Source organism: Rosa rugosa, chromosome 7, assembly GCF_958449725.1.
Source record: "Rosa rugosa chromosome 7, drRosRugo1.1, whole genome shotgun sequence".
Classification (NCBI taxonomy): domain Eukaryota; kingdom Viridiplantae; phylum Streptophyta; class Magnoliopsida; order Rosales; family Rosaceae; genus Rosa; species Rosa rugosa.
This window is the reverse complement of record NC_084826.1, coordinates 17,262,913-17,287,527: the sequence shown is the minus strand read 5'-3', so window position 1 is coordinate 17,287,527 and position 24,615 is coordinate 17,262,913. Positions and strand designations below refer to the sequence as shown.

Genomic DNA, 24,615 nt, shown 5'->3' with positions numbered 1-24,615 from the left:
CAAGTAACCAAATAAACAGGTTGACTTTATCTTAAATTGGGGTGTTTAGAATAGCCTTCCAAAGTAATTTGAAGGCATTTACAAAGGTGGAAGAAGTTGTCTGCAAATCCCAACAAAATAGAGACCAATATGGTTATCTATTTTAATGAAAGATTTCAAACCCCAAGTGGAATAGAGCCAATGAGAAAAGGGTGTTTCTAAATGTAACCAGCAAAGTTCTTAGTACATCCAGCAAATTTATTTGTTTAAAAATATATCTAACTAAACCACCAAATTTCCCAAACTAACCTTATCTTGCACCCAGCAAAAGATACACAGCGATGAAAACTTCCAAGAGTTAGGTGTTGTCCTTTGATCATGACTCTTGGACCTCTCATTTCATGTCCGCATAGATTGAATTTGTGGGATATATGCTAATTTACAGAGAAGGGAAGAATTCCTGCAATTGGAATAGGCCGGTTGTCTTCAAAGAACTGCTGGCAGCAGTAAGCTTTGCCAAATCACAAGAAACCGCCGTGACGGATCAATTCGTGGCCCGGCTGGTTAAAGAGCTGCAAGGGACTGATGTAGATGAGCATACTAGCCTGGGATACAAGAGTACGTTGAAGCTGCAACCTTCTGTAAATTTTGCAGGACCGGGACTCTTTTGAATCTTGATGAGATGAATGCTACTTTGCTACCACTCAGTGATCTGTCTCTTGAGCCTTTGCAGATTTGACTGGAGAGCTGATGCGGTTGGCAATTGGTTGAATTTCTGATGGTGAAGTTGAATTTGCTGAGGACATATGTAAGTTTGTGCGTGAAATTTACAGGGAACTGACCCTAGTTGTCCCCTTTATGGATGATAGTAATGACATGAGGACGAAAATGGATATAATGCTTCAAAGTGTAATGAAGATAGAGAATGCTTGCTTTAGTGTTCATGTTAGAGGATCAGAGTATATGCCTCTACTTGGCTCCGAGGATCCAACTTCCTTTTTATTGGGAGTGCCCAGTGTTGATATATGATGCTTGATCAAAATTAGATTTGTAATCAAATCCAATCTGTTGTACTTGTACCAGATACAGCCACAGTACCTCCGTTTTGAAGTTTCATCGTTGTGTTGTGTTTTTTTGTTGGGTACAAGATAAGGGCAGTTTGGGAAAGTAATTGGTTTAATTAGATATATTTAAAAACAAATAAATTTGCTGGGTATACTAAAAAGTTTGCTGGGTACATTTAGAAACACCCATGAGAAAATTTACCGAATAGCAGGTGGATTGCAATAAGGCTAGGGCAGATTTCGTGTAAGAAATGTACCCCAAATGAAGTCTGAAACCAATGAAAAAGGAATATCAACGAGGGGATCTGAAAATACACTGAACAGATAAGAGGTAGGCAGCCAATTAGGATCGTTTCAAATCCAAACGTACTCTCTCTATTACCCACTTTTCACTCAATACCTTGAGAAAGAATGTTTTGAGTACGTAGCGAAAATCAGCTTTCCATAATAAATTGAGACTGGGAAAAGAATTTTGTTTGAAAAGTTAAGCGCAAAGGGATCTCGGTTTGTGTAGACGACTTAGCAAGGTTGAGGTCCCGAACCTCCAATTTCAGAGCACACTATATACAAACGTTTACATAGCTTGCAAGGGAAAGAAGTCCAAGATTTCAATTGTTTCATCTGGCGGCGCGTTAATAGGACGTGATTGTCTGAGGAGGTGCGGGCATGTCGTCCTCTCTGCTACTCCAGTGAGTTCAGAGAGTGCTCATGAGCGTGGTGTGAAAGGGGGTGGTGCGACGATGGTGGGGGATGGTGGAGATTGTAGTGCGGTGGCAACGGTATTGAAAGCACAAGGGAGGGGCTGGGCTAGGATCGTAGACTGTTGTGATCTCATTGCTGAACCTTGGGCTTGGGGTAGGTCATTAGGCCCTAGATTGGATGATGCGCGTCTTTCTTGTTTTTAGTGTTTTTGCTTTCCTAGCGTCAAGCTGCTTTGATAAGTCTCTACTAATTCATGTAGGATTGTAGGGTTAGGGTGATTTAGTATGGCTTTATGCAGGTCTGTACACTTAGTGTACCTTGTCTGGTCTAGCGACATAGCGAGTATTGTGCTTTGCCAAATGGATGAAACCTCCTAGCTAAAGGACTCAACAAGTGTTGCTGGAGTTTTCCTTCAAGAATATGGTTGGAAAGTTGGTTTAGTTGTTTTACGGCAACACATTATCTATCCATTATGCCACTCTTATTAAAAAGCAAATAGAGTAGTTTGTATGATATTCTTTGCTGATTAGTGCATGCATGCTTGAATACATAAGATTTGTGGAGAATTATGTTATTATTGAGGACGTTCTCGCGAAATTTATTGTTAATTTATTATAGTATGAGTTTTAGGAAACATGTCCTTCTATTGTATTCAACAGTGTCATTAATCAAATAGTAGCCACACTATCCCTTATTTCAAACAAACAAAAATGAAAAAATAAAAACAAAATTCCAGTAAATTTAATGGTATCATCATAAACCCCCACAAAAAACTAGGCACAAGCTTGTTGCAAATTATCAAAACAATTAGAGAGATAGATACTCAAACTCATAAGATAAATTGGAATATCATACCCAACACCTTTGTAAAAGTCCCCTTACATGCCTTTTTTTTTTGTCAATACTCCTTACATGCCTTACTCAGTAACTTCGACTGCACCAACATTGTAGTTTGACTAGTTTCTTTATACGAAGATCCTTGGGGTACGAAAAAATGACAAAATTTTGGAACGGCCTTACGGATAGGACATCCCAATTAAAGAGTGTTATCCACAAGATGAAAACCAGCAAATTTGGCAAAGGTTTTTTTTTTTAATAGAAATGATAACTTTATTAATAAATTTGGTAGCGTTACAATGAAACCTGTCACATAGAGATAAGCTCTTGCTCAAACCAATATTAATTTTTTGAATATTCACATTTTGACTAGATGCATTCTCATGCACCCAAAAATTTGATACCTCGGCATTGCTTCCTAATTTGTCGAATAAAAAAAATACTATTGTCCATTACCTGTATAATGAAGGTGATGGATTGCCGGAGAAACTGAAATACCATCGAGAAAATCCAATTAAGTACTTTGAAAAATGAAGGCGTCTTTCCACATAAAGAAAAAAGAATACAGAAAATAGGATCACCTTATCGGGATCCTCATCCTCATTTTTTTTAAAATAGGGCCAGTACGGCTGCCCTCAAGCGTTAACCATTAATGAAACCTTATAATACATGGGGGAGACATGATACATAAACCCCAAATTACAATAAGCATAAAGAGAACATCCCGAGATAATAACGAGAGTTCTACAAAAAAATATGTATTCTAACATACACAATTAGCGAAGAGTGCACCTCTGGCTACTCTATTCGCTTTACAAAGGTGGTGACATATTAGAAAGATATTGTTCACACGTAGCCATAATTTACTACTACTATCAGCTTTCCCACTATGTTGCCACTAAAAACAAATTCGGTGACACTTAGTTTCATCCTACCTCTGGGAAGTTGCAACCATTTGACGAACTAAGGAACTCGTCGCCTAACCAGAACAGACAAGGCACACAAGGTGTGCAGTCCAGAATTCTCATTTATGTATATAATATATCTAGCTTTTTGATTCTCTATTAGTCAGACTAGAATAGTATCAAATTTTAAACACCCAACCTAACAGCATACTTTGAAGAAATTTGCCTCTTAAGTGCACATTTTCTTTGCTTATATCAAATTAGAAATTGTCAGAGGTGTGGGTGGTTAAAATAGTTAATTTTTAATTTATTATTTAATTTCATTCAGTATTTTTGTCTCTGATGATTTTTTTTTTTTTCTTTTAGAGAAGAAACGAGAACACTTCATTACTCAAACTTTCAATATCACAAAGAAATCTGTCACGGTCGTGGCCATGATAAAATAAGCTCCCACAGATAACATTAAATTAGCAAACACCTTATGCTCAATTACAATTTACAAGGAATAAGAGATAGGGAAGTTATCAAAAAAAAAAAAAAACCGAATATGGCCCTACTAGAAAACCGGACAAAAACCACCGTGACGGCGGCCCCAGACCAAAACATTAGTTATTCTTTGCTGTGAACCGTTTATATTGATATAAGAATATAAAAACTAAAATAGAGCTCTGAATAAGCCTATTGACTGGGGTTGACGTGGCGCGAGGAGAGTCACTTAATTGGTCAAAGTAGGGGTTGAAGGTAATTTCATAGTTGACGGTGCCGTTAGCGTAAAAAATGTTTTACAGCCTCCTCATTGGAACATCAGGCACCAATCGAATTTGTTTTGTTCATCCCATCCTTTCCTCTCCAAACTCCTCGTTTCTCAGACCCAAAATCACTTCAGTTGTTTCTTTCCTCTCACCACTCGACTTCATAACCAAACCATTCCCTTTCGCTCTTTAACCAAAATCCAAAACCAAGCCCATAATTTTCGTGTTCCGGGAAAGCAATTGGGTTTTTAATTGAAAGGAAGTTAAGGGTCGTGTGAGTGCAGAAGAGGATTGCGTTGATGAAGCTGAGGAGCAAAGTAGAGGGGAGAGTACTATGCCGGAGCGGTTTAGGTACTTGACTGAAGAAGCTCCTGACCCTCCTGTGAGGTGACCTTGGTTTCTGGGTAAAATGCTTCACTATCTTTGTATATCTTGTTTTTGTGTTTTATGAGAAATTGGTGATGATTGGAAAAGTGAGGAAAATGAAAGATTGAGTCTTTGGGGTTGTGTTGAATTGGGGTCTTGGTAGTGTGGAATCATATATAGTATTGTTAAAACTTGTACTGGGAATTTTCCATTTGGTATAGGCACGGCATCCTTTGCAGCCCAGTTTCAGTTTGATAGATTTGCAAAGGAATTAGTAGAGAGTCTTGTAGATATTCCTTTAAAGAAGATGATTTGAGTTTAAAAAGAGTTGTGCAATAGAGGTTGAGGACGCTACTAGGCAATTACAAGTGCTGGCAGTGTGTAATGGAGTGGAAGCAAATGGTTGAGGTACATGCCATTGTTAGTTTTGTTGAATTTCAGTGGACTATGATTTGTTTATAGTCCTCTGTTGCTCTAAGATTCCTGCAATTCATTATGTGATTGCCTAAAATGATAGTGTGTGAGCACTGATTGAAATTATTGATTAAGTACTTGGCTTATTAGGATTTCCATTTACTTCTCAGAAAAGCTTCTTGTGTTATTGCAAGATGGGCAAAGGTGTCGGGATTACTACGGTATTTTTAGCAGTTTGGTAGCACTAATTTGTTCATCTTCTGTATTTAACCTTATGTGTGGTCTGATCCTAACGTAAAACAGGTGAATTGGTGCGGTAAACGGTAGCAACAAGCAAACGGGTGGATGGAAGAGGCATGGAAAAGAGAGAGATGGACAACAGACATGTATAAAAGAGTTCGTGATGCGACCTTAAGCAAAAGTGGAAGTTCATGCATTTCAGACAAGTAAGTAGTTTATGTCATAGCACATTGTTTATGTTAAAAAAAAAAATTGTATCCAGTCATATGCAATCAGATTTTGCATTCATAGTGAAGAGAGGATGTTACTATTAGACTGTCACTTGTTTCATCTGATTTGTAGTTGTGAAACATAGCCTTTTCTTTTTGCACAAACTCGGTATATACTGGCCAGATTCAACCAGATGCATGCTACTAGATTGGGAAAAGCATTCCAATATAATTGAAAGTCATTCATAGAGATCTTAAATCTAGTAACATACTACTAAATGAAAATATGAACCAAAATTTCTGATTTTGGTACAGCAAGTATTTCATGCTTAGGCAACTCGTATTGGATAAGCCACCACTTATCAAAAAACCAAATTTGAAATTGATCGTTGTTGTTGTTAGTAGATGTGTTAAGTAAGATCCTAGTAATGCAACAAAAATTAATCCTGGAAAATAACAGAACAAAAACAAAAAATTATTTTTCTTGTCATCAACTCCCAATTTGTTGTTGTACAAGATTGTCTCATTCACTATCCAAAACCCAAACAAAGACGACTAGGTGACCAAATCAGATTGACACCAAAGATAAATACAATGAAAGCATGTATAAACTAGTCATCCTATTAATTTGTACAGGACAGTATGATAACTTATTTGATCTGTAATGCAGATTAATCGGAAATGTCTAGGCATTTTTTTTTTTTTTTTTTTTTGCTGTTTTATAACAATGCTACTTAATACTTCTGTCATTCTTATTCTGATGCAGGAGCATCCAAGAGGCTTTCCAATTTAGTTTAGGCTTACAGTAGTTCTTGTCAGGGTTTTGTTTCCTTTCCCAGTTCTGAGGGCTACGGTATAATATTTGGGCAGTTTTGGTTGGATGGGAGGTGGTACAGATGTGCCTACTAGAAAAATTCTCAGTTAGTTTTGATTGGATAGGGGAATATGTCTAGACTAGGCTTGTTGAACCTTCAATTGTTTGCTATATTTTCAGAACGAAGTAATTGTATGTATATGCATATATTCAAGTATACTGTTGATTTATGTCTAGCAGATTCCAAATTGATGCAGTTTAGATTATGTGTTTATTCTATATTATGGTTGTGGTGGTTTGATGAAGTGCTATAAGAATATATGAAGTGTTAATGACCACCATGGTTGTAACATTGTTTGAATGAAATTTTGATGAGCATGCCCAGGTGTCATTGAAATGGTATAAAAAGCCCTGTTGTTCTGATACTTATACGAATTTGTTGTCCATGTTTGTGTTATGGGTACATATTAATAGCCATATATATGGTAAGCTGTATGTAATTGACATGTCCATGCAGAAGCAAAAGTAGCTTAAGCCTCTTTCCTGATTTGGAGCTCCCTGCATATATGAAGAATGAATATAAGTTGAAGTAAATTATCTATAGCTACAATAAAATGTAATTTGCTACAGGTCATCCAGAGTCCAGACCTTGATCTTGTTATGCATTTACAAATGTTCTATTGTGAATTTATATCATTATGCTTCTTTTTTTTTTTTTCTCTCTGAGTGTGAGGTTTCATGTTCTTTTCTTGGTGAACTTCTATAATTAATTTTTCCTTGTATCTGCATTGTCTTGGGGGGAAGATTGCATTCAACCAGTGTACCAAAAGACTGAAGAAAGATGCAAGTCAAAATCTCTAAATTAGAACGCAACTACCAAGTTTTCCAGGGACTTTTGTCTAACTTCATTGCTTTTTATACCCAAGCTTTATATGCACGGAATCCTCAACACTTCAACCAGCATTCCAAATCAGTTAGGAGAGGATTGTTCTCGTGGTTTTGTTTTGTAATTTTCTTATCGTTATTGGAGAGAAAAAAACCAACAACACTTCAGAAACTATATGAAAATAACAAATTCTCCTTTCAAGCACTCGAGAGGACAACAAAAGGCCATTATACATTTCTTCTGGGGCTTCTTCTGAATTAATACCCTGCTCATGATCCTATAAAATGTTATTTTTTCAACATTCCAGTATTCCACATTTGTTCACATCATTAACAAGTAGCTAAAAGTTTAGCCCACTTCAGATGATGCTAATATATTCTGCTTCATTGGTTAATTGCATTCTTAACTCGACATGCTGAGGTCCTCATTAGTTACATTAACAACAAAATTTGACAGAAAACCTGCAAAATCAACCATATCCCATCACAAAGTCAGTCAGATTGGAAGTTGCATAAATGTAAGAAGCATTGTGCCATTATAGAATCAAACAACCAGAGAACTTTCTCCCTCAATTTATCTTCCTTTTATATGAATCGAAAAATCTTGAAACTGTACGTAAGTTTTTACTCATCATAAATAGATCCATTTCTGAGTAATGGAGGTCATCTAAAGTACGACTCATAAACCAAAACCTTATTGTACAAAAATTGAAATTGCAATGCCATGTCTCCGAAAGTATCCAATGACACTAGCAAAACCTAGAGCACATTTGAAGTTCCCGTACACACCATTTTAATATTGAGGAGAATTAAAACACTCAAATTTCCTTTCAAAGAGCAGGAAATTTGAAGATTGATTTCTTTTCCACATCCATCATATGAGAAACAAACTTGAAGATTGAAGCTTACATGCGACGCTTTCTCTTGGTTAAGGAGTCATCATAGCTCAACATAACAATGGCATGTTCCAGCACACCCTCCAATATCTCATCCAATCTAGGTAGCCGATTTGGAAACTCAAAAGGTAGAATGGGTTTTAAGGCCCCTACTGTCCCCTTTTTTCTATAGGGAAGAAATATGTCTAGAACCCGATCAGATTCCCAAGAGTTGAGACTACAAGTGAAACTTCAACCTGAGAAACACCACCCATCTCTACCGACTCACCAACATTAGTAATGCCCTCCATCACTTAGAAAATTAAAACTCCCAAATCGCCCATAGGGTAGCAGAAGAGGATCTTAACCCAACCATATATAGGTAGTAATAGCCTTTCAAAACCCGGCGGAGCTGGTCGAGATTTTAGAGGCGCCTACACTGCCGCTGCAGCTGGCCTAATAGCCCAATGTGTCATCATCCCCTTACAACCGGGGCTCCTTTACAACCTCCTGGTCCATGCACAAAAAATCCACACACCAAACACAAGCCACAAACATTGATGTATTCCAAATCAAACTCCTTAGAACATGAATCAGTAAACGAATACATGTGATGCATGGGGAAAACCTTGTCCAGAGATCACCACCACATTCACCACATCATCGTGCCTAAGATAGTGGTCATCCACATGCACCACCCCAACCTTGCGAGCCCACGTCGGAAAGGTAAAAGATAAAGGCAGTCCGTTAATTTTCACCTACACCGGTAATCCATTCAGGGGTACCTCCATCACATCACCTACTTCATCATAGTCCAAAACAACCAGTGTCGCTATCGATAGTACCACGAATATTTCGTCAAAACGCTCGATCTGCTTATCGGCCAAGTTGATGAACCGGGGCAAAAACTGGTCGTTCGACCACTCACGAGCGACTAGGCCATGCTTCAATACCAGCCAGATTTGAGTGATATGTGCCATGAAATGGTGTTGGCTGTGATGACAGTCAGATCGATGGAGACAAGCCGACCTACCAGAAAATGATATGTCGGCTCCGAGTGGAACTCCGCTGTCACATACCGCTGAGGATCATCACCTCGGATTGCCTAAGCGGCTACCAATTTGGAGGTGATAGTTTTGACACCGACCATTTGGATTGGAGCTGATGACTGGAAAATGAAAGGGGAAAAGTGAAGGACACCTGTACAATGGAGAAGAAAACAGGCCAGAAATGAAGAGGAGGCATCGGGGATTAGAGATCGAGAAGATGAGAAACAATAGGAGATGGCCTTGCGGCTACTGATAAGGTCGAGAGAAAAGGTTTCTTCTCTGTCGTACTACGACGGTTTTTAAACTATCAACAATAGTTTAGTAATCTTTCAAGGGTGTTAAGGCGATCTTCTAAAATTATTGAGTTTTATTTTTGAAGCTCTGTATCAAAAAACTTTGCTATTTCCCGACTTATCACTCTGCTAGGGTTTGGGAGAGTCGTTGTCCTTGGATCGACGATTTCCTGTACCTTCTCCGTTCTTAAGGATTATTCTTCAAGCTTCAGCCTTCTCTTGATGAGCCTCATCCTTTTCGGAGGCATGGGGAAAACAGGGTGTCCCTGTTTTTCTGGTTTGGAGAACGGCGGAAGTCCTTCAATGATGGTGGTGTTCAGTAATTGTAGCAGTTGGCATGAATGAGATATAAGTTGAGAGGTGGGCTCGATCACCCTCTACCGCTGTGTCCTTGCCGAGTCGGGTCGTCTTTTTGGCGGCGGGAGTGGGTGCTGGACTAGCACGTTTGTTTTGTTCTTGCCGAATTGTAGGATTCCAGAGTTATTGTTGTCGGAGTCGATAGATGGAATGGGTTTGGTACTGCGGCAACGAGGTTTGGGTTCCATGTCTACAGTTGCTGAGTCTGCGCTTACAAGTGAGGCAGCGGCGGGGTTAGGATCGTCCTAACGGCGATGGTCTTGGGTATGGCAACCCAGGTTTCAGATTTGGGTCTAGGATTGTCATCGGATCATAATCTGGGATCCAAGTGAGCCTTGGGCCTGGGATCCGCGTTGGGCTCCTTTCCAAAGGCATTGGTATTGAGCTCTAGCTTGCTCGTTATTGGTATTGGATTCGGGACCCGGATTTATGGTACTTGTTCGTAAAGAACCGTCTGCCAACATGGCCATGTTCTAACAACCTTGGTCAATTTCGATATTTAGGTGGAAGATTGTCCTATGTTCTGCATCGAAGTGATTTTGGTCACTTTCTGGGTTGGATTTGCATGGGTAGTCATATCACCGACTACAAATATCACTACACGTACGACAGCTCGTAGTGTAAAATCAGCTATGAGCTTATGCGTTTATGCTCTTGCTTTATTTATAATTCCCTGTATTTTCGATGCAATTCTTGCATCGTTTCATTCAATTGTTTGTTTTCTTTCTTGATGCATTATCGCATCTCTTCATTGTACTCCTTTTATAGTTAATAAAATCTGAACTCCTTATTATCAGAAAAAAAAAAAAAAAAAAAAAAAAAAACTTCTAATATTATCGAATATAAGGCCTGCTCAACTAAAGGATGTGAGAGACATGTAAATCTGACGAGTGAAAATAAATGCATAGTTTTCAATTGTTAAAATTTTAGCTATTTAATTTAATACATGTGGCTCAGATACATTTATCTCTTACCGTCCCTTAAAAACTGTCCATTAAATAAACAAGCATGTATCGATTATATGCAAAAATGAGCTTTTTAGTACCAAGGCAACAACGACTTTTCTTGAGACAGTCAAGGCACTTTGATGAGGGGGCGCTACAAATTTTGACTATGATACTAGCTTGTGCACACTACCTCGTGGCATGCTATATATAATTACAAGTTAGATCTACTTGGTGCTATTTTTGAGCTATTAAATATAAATGATACCCAACAATTCAGTAAACACTTTTACCAAAAAAATTAAATTCAGTAAACACCCAAAATATTGTACAAGGAAAACAAATTATTTAAATAAGCACTCATATAACATAGTACCTGGAAACATATTATCCCATATGTTACGAGAAACTAAGATATACAAATATTTTAGTTATGTATTGTGATTTTCTCGATCAGAGACTTGCTATCTATTCCTTTGCTATAAAAATTTTCCACAAATTCTCTCTCCGTGAAGTTTCGATAGATTGGTGGCTTCTCGGGTGACAAAAGTTCTGGGAGAGGTCCACAGTATCCATCTTCACTCCATTTGGCTAGGTTGTAAAATATCACAATTGAAATTCGAGCTTCCTTCCAGGAGTTTGCCAACACACGATGTTGCACACTTTTATACTCCCCATTAGAGATTATCTGCAACCTCACCAAAAACATTCAGCATTTGACTAGACAAAGAGATCTAATAGAAAATCTCACTTTTATTCACCGAACTTCGACAAATTGATAGTGTAAAACTTAAACTTGTCATATATATATATATATATATATATATATATATATATATATATATATATATAAAAGGACCGATCAAGGGCGGACGTCCGCACAGTCGCTAAAGTGCGAACGTCGACGCAGCAGGCGGCTTCCAGGCAGCGACAGTGCCACGGGGCTTGCAGGAGGGAGGCCGAAGGCGTCCCGGACCGTTCTGGGCACCGTTCGAGGTCGGAGGAGGTCGGGCTTGCCGGTTTCTGGGCAGCCACCTCACCTGCAACTGCAGGTTCTGTGCTGCACCCAAAACCCGTCGCCGGCGACTCCACCCGACCACAGACCCCTGGCCTCCCTCCAGCGAGCTACGCCGCGCCGTCGCAGCTCGATCGAGGCCGGAGCAGCGACGTCCGCACTTTTTCTGGGTTGGGGACGTCCGCTCTCGAACGGCTCCGTGTATATATATATATATATATATCACTGAAGACAATATACAATGTAAACCTTAAAGTTGTTATTCGTATACTCTAGTTAGCTATTAGTTCATTATTTTTCCTCTCAATTATATTGAATAGGGTCCCGAATTCAAGTCTCGTAAAAAAATATTGCAAAATAGACGAGTCAAACTAATTTTGTTTTGTTTGAAAAGGAAATTCGAAGGCGGATCTAGCTAGTCTTGAATTTATTGACTGGGGTGTGTGAATGCTCACTACCATTCCTCCCAAATTTGCAATTCATTTAAGAGTAAGAAAGGTGATTCTTCTTTTGTTTACGAAGCAATACGAAGTTGAACTTCGGGCACATATTGTGAGTATGTGACATGATTCACCGATTCATTATGATAACATAAGCTGTTACTCATATATGAGGAAACTGCAGTTAGGGTCATTTACCTGAAGCATGTCTCCAACATTAATAATCAGACCTCCAGGAACAGCCTTGACGTCCACCCACTCATCCTCATGCCTAACTTGCAACCCAGGCACATGGTTTTGCAACAGAACTGTCACTATCCCAGGATCTGTATGCGACGTAATCCCCACCGTCCGATCGGGCTGAGGACAGTAGGGATAGCAGTGTCCCACAAGCGCCCTCTTCTCCGAAAACGTAAGCTCCTTGAACTTGCCAGCTTCTAACCCTAACCCTTCGGAAAGCAACTCCATCACACTCTCGGCCACCTTGGTTGCATGGGAATCCCATGCAACCACCTCATTTCTACATACCTCCGGAAGCTCCTCCACCTCCGGTGGCTCCGGGCCCGTCCACATGTTAAACGAGTCGTGCCAGCTGGCCGCCTTTGTGCGGTACAAGTCATTGTTGCTGGCGTACATGAAGCCCTTCCCCTCTTCTCGCTTGTAGAACTTGGCCTTCACCTCGTGGGGCTGCTCGTGAAATGCTTTGACGGCGTTCACCGTCTGATCTACTACGGAGACGGGTATGCCGTGGTTGATCACTTGGAAGAATCCCCATGTCCTGGCGGCGTCTTTGATCTGTTCAACGATTTCGGGGCGGAGATTAACCGAGTTGATGTGAGAAAGGTCGATGGTGGGGAGCGTGGCGGGGACGGTGCGTTTGGACGAGGGTTTGAGGTCGGAGAGGGTTTGGGGGTCGTGGACAAAGAATTGGGGGATGGAAGTGATGCCGGAGTCGGAGAGGCCTTTAACTCCTATCTTTGACTCGTCGAACTCTTTCACCTCCTTCATCCTGTCGTAGGCTGAAGAAGTCGCACTAACAGCTGTGGCCATTTCTTGAAAGCTTTTGGTTAACACGTACGCTAGGTTTCTTGGTTTATTGTATTTATGAATCCCCGTCCTTCTTGGTTTATATCAGACATGCATCATATAAAAAGTTAAATGTACAATTCTTTTATTGATCATAGCTTGTTGAATTTCTAAAAGATGAGCGCAGAGAGATAGTCCAATAGTTGTTAGAAATGTCAACGTGCTCTAGTTAAATAAATGAGAAAAGATCTTGGATACAATGTACACCCTATTTGACACGGTATTAATTATTAATCTAATTTTATTTTATAATTTTATTGAAAATAAATTTAATGCCATATCATGCCACTAGGACCATTAAATACTTTTATATTAGTATGTGTAAAAAATCGGAAACCTCTTAATTTATATAAGATGCATGCATCATATAAATAAAAGTTATATATACAATTCTTTTATTGACCATAGCTAGCTCGTTGAATTTCTAGAAGATGAGAACAGGGAGATCGTCCAATAGTTGTTAGAAAACTCAAAATGCTTTAGTTGAATCAATGAGAAAATATATATTCAATCAAAGGGGAAAGCAGAATTCAAAAGGAGATCATTGAGGAGAGCCTGTGTTCCACAATGGAAGCCGCATCTGTCCAAAAGCCACAGGCATGTCGAGAAAAATAAAAGTAAAAAGTAGGTGCCTGTGAATTAGATATATATTTTGACTAGAGCTGTCACTCGGTCGGTTCAAATCGGTTATAGGTATTACCAACTTCAAAACCAAAGCTTTCGGTTTCAAAATTGAGCTACCAATCAATTACCAACCAAAATTTTCGGTTTTTAATCATAACTACCAAATTCGGTATTTCGGTTTTCGGTATTACCAACTTTAGAACAACTAATCCTTTGTAATTAAAATTAGAATGAACAAAACTAGGTTCTTCAATTTTATAGTCGTAAACTTTGTACTCATCTCCTAATTATAGCTTTCTTTTGTATATATGACATCAAGTTTGAGTCATTTTCAATAAAATTAGGTTATTTAACCAGCTTTGACTAGGTTACTTAAAATACATGTACTATTAATGTAGTATATGTAGTAATGTTCATACTATTATGAAAAATTTTGTGTTTATTTCTTAATATACATGTATGTGTATTAAAAATCATAGTATATAAAGCTAATATTTAGATACACATACATGTATATTAAGAAATAAACATAAAATTTTTCATAATAGTATGAACATTACTACATATACTACATTAATAGTACATGTGTATTAAAAACCATAGTATATAAAGCTAATATTTAGATAATCGGGTAGATTCGGTATTTACCAAAACCAAACCAACTTTTTCGGTAATTTTCGATTTCGATTTTATCGGTCTCGGTTACCAAAAAGTCGGTTTATCAAACTTAAAACATCGGTTGGTATTTGGTCGGTTTGGTAATTACCAAACCAAGTGGCAGCCCTAATTTTGACACATGTGCTGGCACCTAAGCAACCTAACAGCCATCTACCTCCGTTGACATTTCTTTTTTATTTTACTTCTTCTACTATAATCTAAAAAAAAAAAACTATGCTTGAAGAAAAGGAAAGAAAAAAACCCTCTGCGTCTAGACCAGATCAAATTCGTATGGGATTCTGACTCATCTACAACACCATACATAGTCATATGAATTCCGAGTTTTCGACCTCTAAAGCACTTATGCATTGGGCCTTCTGTTTCTTCACCTTATGCTCAAGATAGAAGAATCATGGTAGTTCAGTTCTGGAGGACTTAATCGATTTCAATTTCCAGATTCTTTTGCCTCTCATGCCCATATGGCCATAATTATCATTTGGGTTCTTTGGTTTGCTTGAAATCAAAACACTACATAAGTTTCTTTCTGATTTCATGGATCAGGGATTTCATGGACTGAAAATAGAGAAGTATGCAAACTGCTTGTCTCATTCCATGGAAGATTGCTCATTCATGACGGGGTCATCTAGGGTACCTTGATGTATGGGATACCCTTATTTTTTTTATTTTTTCTATTTTTAATAAATTAATTTAGTGAAAACCTGGCCTATTGAACTGGTTAACAGGTTATCCACTTAAATGTTGACACGTGTCATTTTTAAAAATAAAATTCACCATATTAACAACACATTCTATCTTGATATGTAATATTATTCAGAAACATGTAACAAATATTGTCAAAATAATAAATTACATCATAGATCTTCCGACCCTCGGTCGTTTGATCAAAACGTTCAAATCACATTAAAGCAACTCACACCAAATCTTGACACTTTTCAAACAATAAAAATTCCCGATTTCTGAAACAATGTTTCCCGAAAAGTCAAGCCTCAAAACAATAGAATGAAACCCATCAATCCCTATTGCTTAATTCACCCATCAACCCATAAGAATATACATATTTCACGTAAATATATATATATATATATATATATATATATATATATATACGTGGTCATTCACTCAGGAATGCCAATAATACCAACTATAGTTTGCAGTTAACTAAATAACTCTCAAAACAATAAAGGTAACTTCGTTCGTAAATGAACATTGTGAGATTACTCACCTCAGAATCCTACTGCGTCTTCAATACAGAACCGAACTAACACTCACACCAACAACTCGTCCAAATCACCTTGAGAAGCACCTAATCACCAATGATCTCAAATCAGTGAATCACCAAGTGATTAAAGTTTGAATCCCCTAATCGAACAACAACCCTGAAAGTAACGCCAATCGAGGCGAAACCTCATCCGAGACCACCCAAAGTCTCCGGAATGCTTTTACGATCGATGTGACAAAACCACAAGTCGATCGAACGCTCAAATCCTCAAGGATCGAATCATCGAACGGTCCGAAACCGTAAAAATCACAACATATTCATGCGATCTCCAAAAATTACGTATTATATATCGAAACGCTCGTATCGACGAGTAGATGATAAATAATACCAGAAACTATCCAATACATGGCCGGAAGGCCGCCAAAACGCCGCCACAGTCAGTGGCACAACCACCACCGGACAAAACTCAAAACTAGATTAATCCAATCGTCCAAAATGTCAAGAACACCAAATAGATCAACTTTAATACCGGGGGTTCAAGCCAACACAGCCTAGATCGCCACCTATCGCCGTCATAAGCCGCCGTGAACTGTTCACCTTGAGTTGATCCGATTCCAACGTGAATCGATCAAAACAAACACCACAGATTGATCAAGGAGGCTTCTACGAACTCAACCAAAAAAACTTGAAGCCGTGACGTCGCCGGAACAAGAATCGATGCTAGAGGCCACCACCAGGAGGACCAGAATAAGGAGGCGAGTCGGTCTGCCCAGGTCCCGCCGCTAGAGGTCGCCGGAAAAGTCGGGTCGGATCTCCAGGATTCGGGTCGGGTCGAGCGCGCAGAAGAGAGAGAACGGAGGATTTGAAACTTTCCGGTTTTGGAAACTTTCGAAAATAAAAATGGAAATTTCCTAAAACAGCAACCCCTATATATAGAACTTTCCAAATTTTCAAACGCTCATAACTTTCTCATACGAACTCCGATTTCAGCGTTCCGCATATCCACGAACTCGTATCGATGTGCTCTACGACTTTCGTGAAGGAAGTTCTCAGAGAATCCCAACGTATAAAAAGTCAACCTTCGCGCCCCCCCTAAAACCATACTTTCCGAATAAAAATTCGTCCGAAATACTTCCGCTCCATTCACGCATGAGCGGAACCAGGATTTGACATCAGGAGGGGGGTCCAGACATATATAGTATATAATATTAAAATTTTGCAAAAAATTAATGTTTTGTATATTTCCCTTATAGAAGATGTTCATCTTCAAATCAAGCAAGATTCTATTTTATACATCTCCTAAACTCATATAAAGATTGCAAATGTTGATGTGAAGAAAGTAATAACTTATTCATCAATTACTTTACGTTTTCTTGGTAAATTAATTACTTTCTATTTTTCAAATAAAACAAATCAATTACTTTACTTATTCAGACATAAAGACCAATCAATTTAATAATTATGTTTCTTAATATAATTGATTAATTATTCAAATTGATTGGTTATAGAAGTTTTTGAGGGGTGTAATACTTAAATTAAGCCTATTTTTAATATTAATAAGGTAAATACGTAACTAAAATTGAAGTATACCAAAAATTCTGGGGGGGGGGGGGGTCTGGACCCCTTCGGGCCTATGAATAGGTCCGCCCCTGCATCCACGAGCCACGAAACCGTCCAATAATCACTAAATTAAATTCTGGAAAAATCCTCGAAAAATAAATATAAATTTCCGGGGCATCACAGGATGATTGAGCTATAACCGCTAATTCCCTAATTCCCTCTTCGTCAGTTACTTTGACGAAGGCACATAACGTGTTTTTCCATTAACACTCCCCCTTGTGCCAAGTCAAAGATGAAATGGTGCACGAATTGTTACCTCACTAAAAACCTTGCCAAGTAACAATAAAAACCCTGTGGGAAAAATACACCTTGGTCGAAGGAAAATAGCACAACGCACCTACTACATTTGATGATGACATGTGTGTGTTAGACCCCCCCCCCCCCCCCCCCCCGAAGTCCACACCTCCCTCTGATCCTTACATCAGTCAAGGGAGCTTGGAAAGTCTTCGCATTCCTATGTTTTTCACATGTTTCTCAAATATGGTCTTAGGCAATGATTTGGTAAACAAATCTGCCACATTCTCCTCAGACCTTACTTGATTCACTTGAATCTTGAGGAGAGCCTGTTGTTGCTTATTGTAGAAAAACTATGGCGATATGCGTAGCTTCATCTGTTAGACGCAAGCTGCATTATCTTCATAAATGCAAATAGGCTCTTCAGTGGTAGAACTCAAACCACTAGTCCCTCGAATATGTGTAATAATAGCCCTTAACCATATTCACTCACGAACCACCTCATCTAGAGCAATGATCTCAAAGTGGTTCGAGGAGGTAGCTACAAGGGTTTGCTTGGTTGATTTCCAAGATATCACCGTGTTGCCAAGGGTAAATACATAACCAGTTTGGGAACGACCTTTATGCGGGTCAGAGAGGTACCCAGCATCAGCAAAACCAACCAAAACATTATTTGGGGTTTCGGTGTTGTGGGTGGCGCTTTCGCCATCAACATTTCCTTTAGGGATTGTAGTTCCATCTGCGGTCCCTCTTGTCTCTCTGTAGGGAAAGAACAGTCCCAAGTCAATGGTTCTTTTTAGGTATCGGAAAATGTTCTTGTTTGAATCCAAAATGAGCATTTTGGCCTGACAATGCGTGTCTTGGATAAATTGAGCCAATATCAGTGGCTCAAGATATATATTGTCGACAAGTTCGAGATATATTATTTAGAGGCTGAATAAAGCCTACCTGTAGAATTATGGAAGATTATGCGAGCTGCAAGAAAAGGAAATGTTGGAAGCATGGAAATGAAAAGTCAACTTTAACACATTTTCCTACTTCGGCTAGGAGAAACCGAGCTAAACAGGGAAGGAGGGGCGGCAGACTAACCAAATGAAATCCAAATGAGCTAAAACTTTTCATATTCATTCTAGACTACCAAGGATCATTTCTTATGAATAGTGAAAGAGCTAGTTTGGAGTGGAAAACCTTCAAAAACTAAGTCCAATTTTCTGAAAGACAAAACTGGAAAACCGGACATGTAAGGAGTCCAGCAGCGTTTCCGGCCCAACCACATGGAAGTAAGCTCTGAAATGTTTCCAGAATGATCTACACTCATGGTGGATCATTTGATATGAAGAAGTCGAAGGCCCATTCTGAATTCTTGGTGGAGATATAATTGAAGAAATAAAGGAGTAAAAAGTGACTCAAAATCACTCCAAAACTCATCATTTTCATCTCCACTTAGTGCTCCATTATCTCCATTTAGTGCTCCACCTCCACCTCCATTTAGTGCTCCATTATCTCCATTAGTGCTCCATTATCATGATTTGTTTAAGGCCAATCACTTTGGCATGGTAGCCTATATATAGAGGTTAAAATGAAACAACGCAACAGACAATTCATCAACAACAATCTCTAAGATTATCCAAGTCTCTCTAGAGCAACCCCTCTCCTTCTCTTACCGGTAGCCACACTCCAGTCCTAGTCTTCTCAGGAGCCGACTGTCAGTGCCACCAAACCCTCCAGCCAAGCTAAAGTCACGCTTTAGCAAGTTCTCCCCACTTCCCGGTGATTTTCGCTCTGCTCGATCTACGACGTCGAGTTTCGATTGTGCGATATTGAAGAAACTAAGCAAAAGTCCTCACCACGAGGCACAAAGACCCCTGCGACGAGGTTGGTGCTCTCCTCGTCTACAATCACTTGAAAGAAGTCAGGTCAAGGGACATCCCCGACGACCGCACCCGAACGGTGCTGGCACGCTTGCGCAAGAAAAGAGACTGTTGACCAGCTGCAGCAAAATTAGAGCCAAACAGTTCTTAATACCATTCCAGTGACGCTGCGTTGGCGCTGAGCTAAATCTAGCTAACAAGTTCACTGAGAATGCAATGTCTGATCGTGTGCACTAGGCTAAGTACAATAATGCTCCTATTGCACTTAGATAGGGAATTTCAGCTCCCAACACCTCTTTGTCATCTTCCTTTGGACGAAATAGATCTTTCCTTGCATCTAAACTTCGACCGATCATGGGAGTGCTAGCAGGATGCGCGCGCTTTGTCCATGTTAAATCGCCTGAGCATCTTTTGGACATACGCAGACTGGTGGATTAATATTCCACAAACTCGGTGTTCTAGTTCAAGGCCTAGACAGAATCGAGTTTTCCCAAGATTCTTCATCTCAAATTCAGATTTCAAGTAACTTGCGGTTTCTCTTATTTCATCAAGAGTACCTATTATGTTCATATCATCGACATATACAGCTACAATTGCAAATTCGGAACTTGTTTTCTTTATGAATACGCAGGGGCATAATTCATCATTCTTCTATCCTTTCCCAATCAAGTAGTCACTTAGACGAGTATACCACATCCGCTCGGATTGTTTCAATCCGTAAAGTGAGCATTTCAACCTAATTGCAAACGCACTCCGTGGTTTAGAGTCACTTGACTTGGGTAATGTAAGGTCATCAGGCACTTTCATATGTATCTCTGAATCAAGATCCCCATAGAGATATGCAGTAACCACATCCATGAGCTGCATTTCCAGTCCTTCAGAAACTATCAGGCTAACTAAGTAGCGGAACGTTATAACGTCCATTATGGGAGAGTATATATCCTCGTAGTCAATTCCAGAGCGTTATGAGAAACCTTGAGCCATAAGGCGAGCCTTGTACCTCAGGACTTCATTATTCTCATTACACTTTCTGACAAAGACTCATTTATGTCCTACAAGCTTTACACTTGGTAGGGTTAGCACTACCGGACCAAATACCTATCTCTATTGAGATTTCTTTGTTCTTTGGAATCATTTCAAACATCGAAGCGCCCTACAATATTGATTCATGGACATAACTATAATCAGAGACAATCTCATGAGAGGGATTCTCTACATTGATGATTAATGGATCAGTTTGTGCCTTACTAGCCATCTTCTTCCTTGGGTGACTGTCAGTCGAACCAAGTGACCTCCCCCTCTTCCTTTGGGGAGCCACGACCTCAACCACACCTCCACTAAGTGTGGTTGCAGCGCCTCTATCTACTGCGTTGTGCCCCTTGTTGGGGACTTCTAACCTTGCAGACATATTTGCAGCTGGTATATGTGATCTCGTCACTTTTGCGATGTCAGTAAACGCATCAGGCATCGAATCTGCTACGTTCTGAAGATCGATTATTATTTTCACTTCACTTTCACATTGTGAAGTGCGGGGATCAAAATGAGATAGAGTTGGGACAAACTACGACAATTCCTATCGTTCTCTTGGAAAATCCTTTTTCCTATCTCCCCCTAACGACAGGAAGATTGTCTCATCAAAGTGACAATCCGCAAATCTAGAGTAAAGAGATCGCCTGTCAAGGGTTCCAAATAGCGGATAATTGTTGGACATTTGTATTCAATATAAATACCTAATCGTCTTTGAGGACCCATTTTGGTGCGCTGTGGGGCGCAATAGGCACACATACTGCGCAACCAAATATGCGTAAGTGTGAAATGTCAGGCTCATATCCAGTGACCAACTGGTACACAGAAAATAGTTGGCTAGTAGTGGGTTTGAAACGAATAAGTAAAGCTGCGTGCAATATTGCATAACTCCAGACAGATATAGGCAGGTTGGTGCGCATAACCAGTGCCCTAGACACCATATGTAGCCTTTTGATGGTGGCTTCTGCGAGACCATTTTGTGTATGCACTTGGGGTACAGGATGCTCTACATCGATCCCAATAGACATGCAATAATCATCAAATGCTTTTGATGTAAACTTTCCAGCGTTATCAAGCCTTATAGACTTGATAGGGTGATCAGGGTGGTGAGCCCTTAAACGTATAATCTGTGCTAGGAGTTTTGCAAATGCAGCATTTCTTGTGGACAATAATGCGACATGTGACCAGCGTGTTGAAGCATCCACCAGAACCATAAAGTACTTGAATGGTCCGCATTCTGGATGGATAGGTCTACAGATATCTCCTTGTATCCTTTGTAAGAATGGAATGTTTTGTTTTGTATCTTTAGCATAGGAAGGTCTTGACCCTGTTTTTGCTAAAGAACAAGCTTTGCAAAACGAATGATGTGCCTTTGAAATAGTCAATGAGGCATAATGGGAGGGAGGTAGTGCTTCTGGTACTTCAGAAGGCAATGGCTGCATTTGAGCAGTACTAGGACCGATACCTTGCAGTGTGGCGGATTTTTGTCTCATTATATTTTTCACTCGAAAAAAGAGATGTCTGTGTGAGTTCTTTAAAATACGGATCATCATGTCATGACCAGGGTGCCCTAGGCGGTCATGCCAAAGCCTGTATGAGTCAGTGTCCTACATTTCATTGTTGGTCATAGCATAGGATTTAATGATCCGAATAGTAGTGAGGTACAGTCCACTAGATTGACTCATTAGTTTCTCTAAAATGCGTTTCCTTCCACATTCATTAGAGGTAATATAAAGGTACTCAGTTCCATTCTCACAGTGGGTTTCTATATGATAACCGTTGACACGAATATCTTTGAAACTTAACAAGGTTCGATTAGCTCTTGGTACATACAGAGCGTCTGTGACTTTAAACATTGTGCCGTCAGGCAGCACAAATTTGGCAGTTCCTTGCCCTTTTATTACTTGTGATGATCCAATTATCGTAGTCACAGATGAATTGTCGGCTATTAATTCAATGAATAATTGCCTATTTCTTAATATGGTGTGGGTAGTCCCACTATCAACTAAGCACTCAAGTTCTCCTCGATTCATTCCTACAAGTAAATGGGAGGTATTATTAAATAATTCAAAAAATATATCTCATATTCTTTAAAGTATTTCGATTTAGGTAGAAGGATAATCTTTTCATTCTAATAATTTTTCTTGATTTTTCTAGATGTATTGCTTTACATCTTTATAGTGCTATTTCAAACCATGTATATATGTGTAGTAAATAAAATCGAATAAATTCAATGGTTCAGAATAAAATCTGAAATTTATTAATAAGCCAACGATAATCAAATCAAGGTCTTGTTCAAAAATCTAATTCATCAAACCATTATTTAAATAAACTTTAAGACCAAGCAATAGTCTAATTAAAAAAAAATTGAGGCATTATATATGTCTTCACAACTATCTTTGGAAAATAAATAAATAAATAAATAATGCAGATCAGTCATAATCTGGAGCATCCATTGACTGAGCAATTTCCTTGTTGCCATTGAAGTCTGCAATTGTGAGGTTGACGTCTGGGTCATGGCCTCCTTCTTCCATATAGTGAGCCTCTTGTTCTTTAGACTCCCTATAACTCTTTTCTTTTTGACTGAAGGGTTTTTAGGTGCCTTTTGCATCTTGTTTCCATGAGCACTAGGGCTAGCACTACCATCTCTGCGCCATACATTAGGAGGACCTCCAAGGCCCATACCACAACCCCCATGTCCCTTTCCACGTGGTGCATTGTGTCCACGTGAGTAGGGATCAGCACGTCCAACCCTCTTTGCATTGGGGTTCTTTCCACCTTTCACCTTGCCATAATTAGCCTCAGGAATTTTCTTTGTCCTAACGGGCCTAACATTGTTGTTCAAAAGAACCTCATTATGCCTCTCAGCCACTTGCAGTAGGTTGATCAGCTTATTGAAGGTTGTGATTCTTTTGTTGTCATACTCCAGCCTATACTGGTTCGCTAGTATAAGTGCTGAAGTAGGAAAAGTGGAAAGAGTCTTTTGGATCATATCATCTTCTGTGAGTTCCTTTCCACAGAAATTGAGACGTGCCTTTAGGCGCAACATGTCCTTGTTGAATTCATTGACCCTTTTATAGTCAAGCAAGCGGATTTCATTCCACTGAACGGTCAGTTCTGGAAACAAAGTGTCATGAATGTTTCCAAAATGTCCCTTAAGGGCATCCCACAGTTCTTTGGGTGTCTTCAATTGAAGGTACTCCCAGCGTAGGCTAGGATCAATATGTCGCCTTAGAAACATTAAGGCACTTGCTTTCACCTTGTTAGACGGTCCATCGTCTTTGGGGTCGATGGGAGTTTTGATGATGGCAGTGTAGTCTTTTTGCCACAAACATTACGCAGTCATAAAGACATCCACGTGCATTATTTTCCAAGGATATGAATTAGATTTCAAGACCAAGATTTGTAATGGTCACATTTTTTCGATGCTATGTGAAAAATACTTTATCACGTACGGTAATTATGTATTTACAATGAGCATGAATTTTCATTATTAGGGCAAAACTCAATTTATATATAACATGCTAAATAAAACAATTATTAAAAAAATGCTTTAGAATTCCACATTAAAAACAATTATAGAAGGTAGTAATATAAATTACAGGACATGCTCAAATTTCACAAATAATATATAACAAAATATATGCTACACATAATAATAACAACAATAATTTAGCATGCTCAAATTTCTACGAATAATAAAACATAGATAAAATAACAAGGCATGCTAAAAGGATCAATATTATCTAACCATACATGCTCAAAAGTTCTAATTGTAAATAATTAAATTTACCGGAGTATGAAATTAAATAAATAAAAGAGAACATACTTGGTTTCGAGAAAACAAAGTGATCCTAGCGCACATGCGTGTTGATGCAGGTGTGCGTAGCGATGTAGATCTGGTGGTATGTGCTCTGATATAGGTCGTGCAGCTTGGCTTGACGAGGAAAGACGCAGCGCGGCTTGGTTTGACAAATCTGAGTTTTATTTTCTGGTTTTGTTTTCTTCTGGTGTTGACGGGAAAAAGAAGAAAAAAATCTAGGGTTTTTTCTCTTTTTTTTCTTGGCTATTGGCTCTAAGCATGCTGATAACGTGTAAAAGTAAAATGGAGAAATTA

The 24,615-nt window shown here is 39.1% G+C and overlaps 1 protein-coding gene, 2 long non-coding RNA genes and 1 pseudogene across 3 annotated transcripts; 2 read left to right on the top strand and 2 right to left on the bottom strand.

The window, feature by feature from the left end:
- Positions 1–410: 410 nt before the first annotated feature.
- LOC133722940 (uncharacterized) lies at positions 411–1,008 on the top strand (annotated as a pseudogene).
- Positions 1,009–4,283: 3,275 nt separating this feature from the next.
- On the top strand, positions 4,284–6,518 carry LOC133722098 (uncharacterized). The gene is made up of 3 exons (XR_009852467.1): positions 4,284–4,643; positions 5,323–5,465; positions 6,235–6,518. It is a non-coding gene; the product is annotated as an uncharacterized LOC133722098 (long non-coding RNA).
- An 822-nt stretch (positions 6,519–7,340) lies between these two features.
- LOC133722099 (uncharacterized) lies at positions 7,341–10,513 on the bottom strand. Its single transcript, XR_009852468.1, has 2 exons — positions 8,077–10,513; positions 7,341–7,629 (listed from the first exon to the last, which is right to left on the bottom strand). It is a non-coding gene; the product is annotated as an uncharacterized LOC133722099 (long non-coding RNA).
- A 476-nt stretch (positions 10,514–10,989) lies between these two features.
- LOC133722000 (1-aminocyclopropane-1-carboxylate oxidase homolog 4-like) lies at positions 10,990–13,416 on the bottom strand. The gene is made up of 2 exons (XM_062148784.1): positions 12,339–13,416; positions 10,990–11,373 (listed from the first exon to the last, which is right to left on the bottom strand). The coding sequence occupies exons 1-2, from the start codon at positions 13,188–13,190 to the stop codon at positions 11,113–11,115; spliced, it is 1,113 nt and encodes a 370-aa protein (XP_062004768.1). The 5' UTR covers positions 13,191–13,416; the 3' UTR covers positions 10,990–11,112.
- Positions 13,417–24,615: the final 11,199 nt, after the last annotated feature.

Excerpts from the sequence above, each read along its gene's own strand:
- LOC133722000 (XM_062148784.1), bottom strand. The coding sequence starts at position 13,190 with ATGGCCACAGCTGTTAGTGCGACTTCTTCAGCCTACGACAGGATGAAG. Across the intron at positions 11,374-12,338 it reads ATGTTGGAGACATGCTTCAG|ATAATCTCTAATGGGGAGTA; the intron begins GTAAATGACCCT and ends GTGAGGTTGCAG.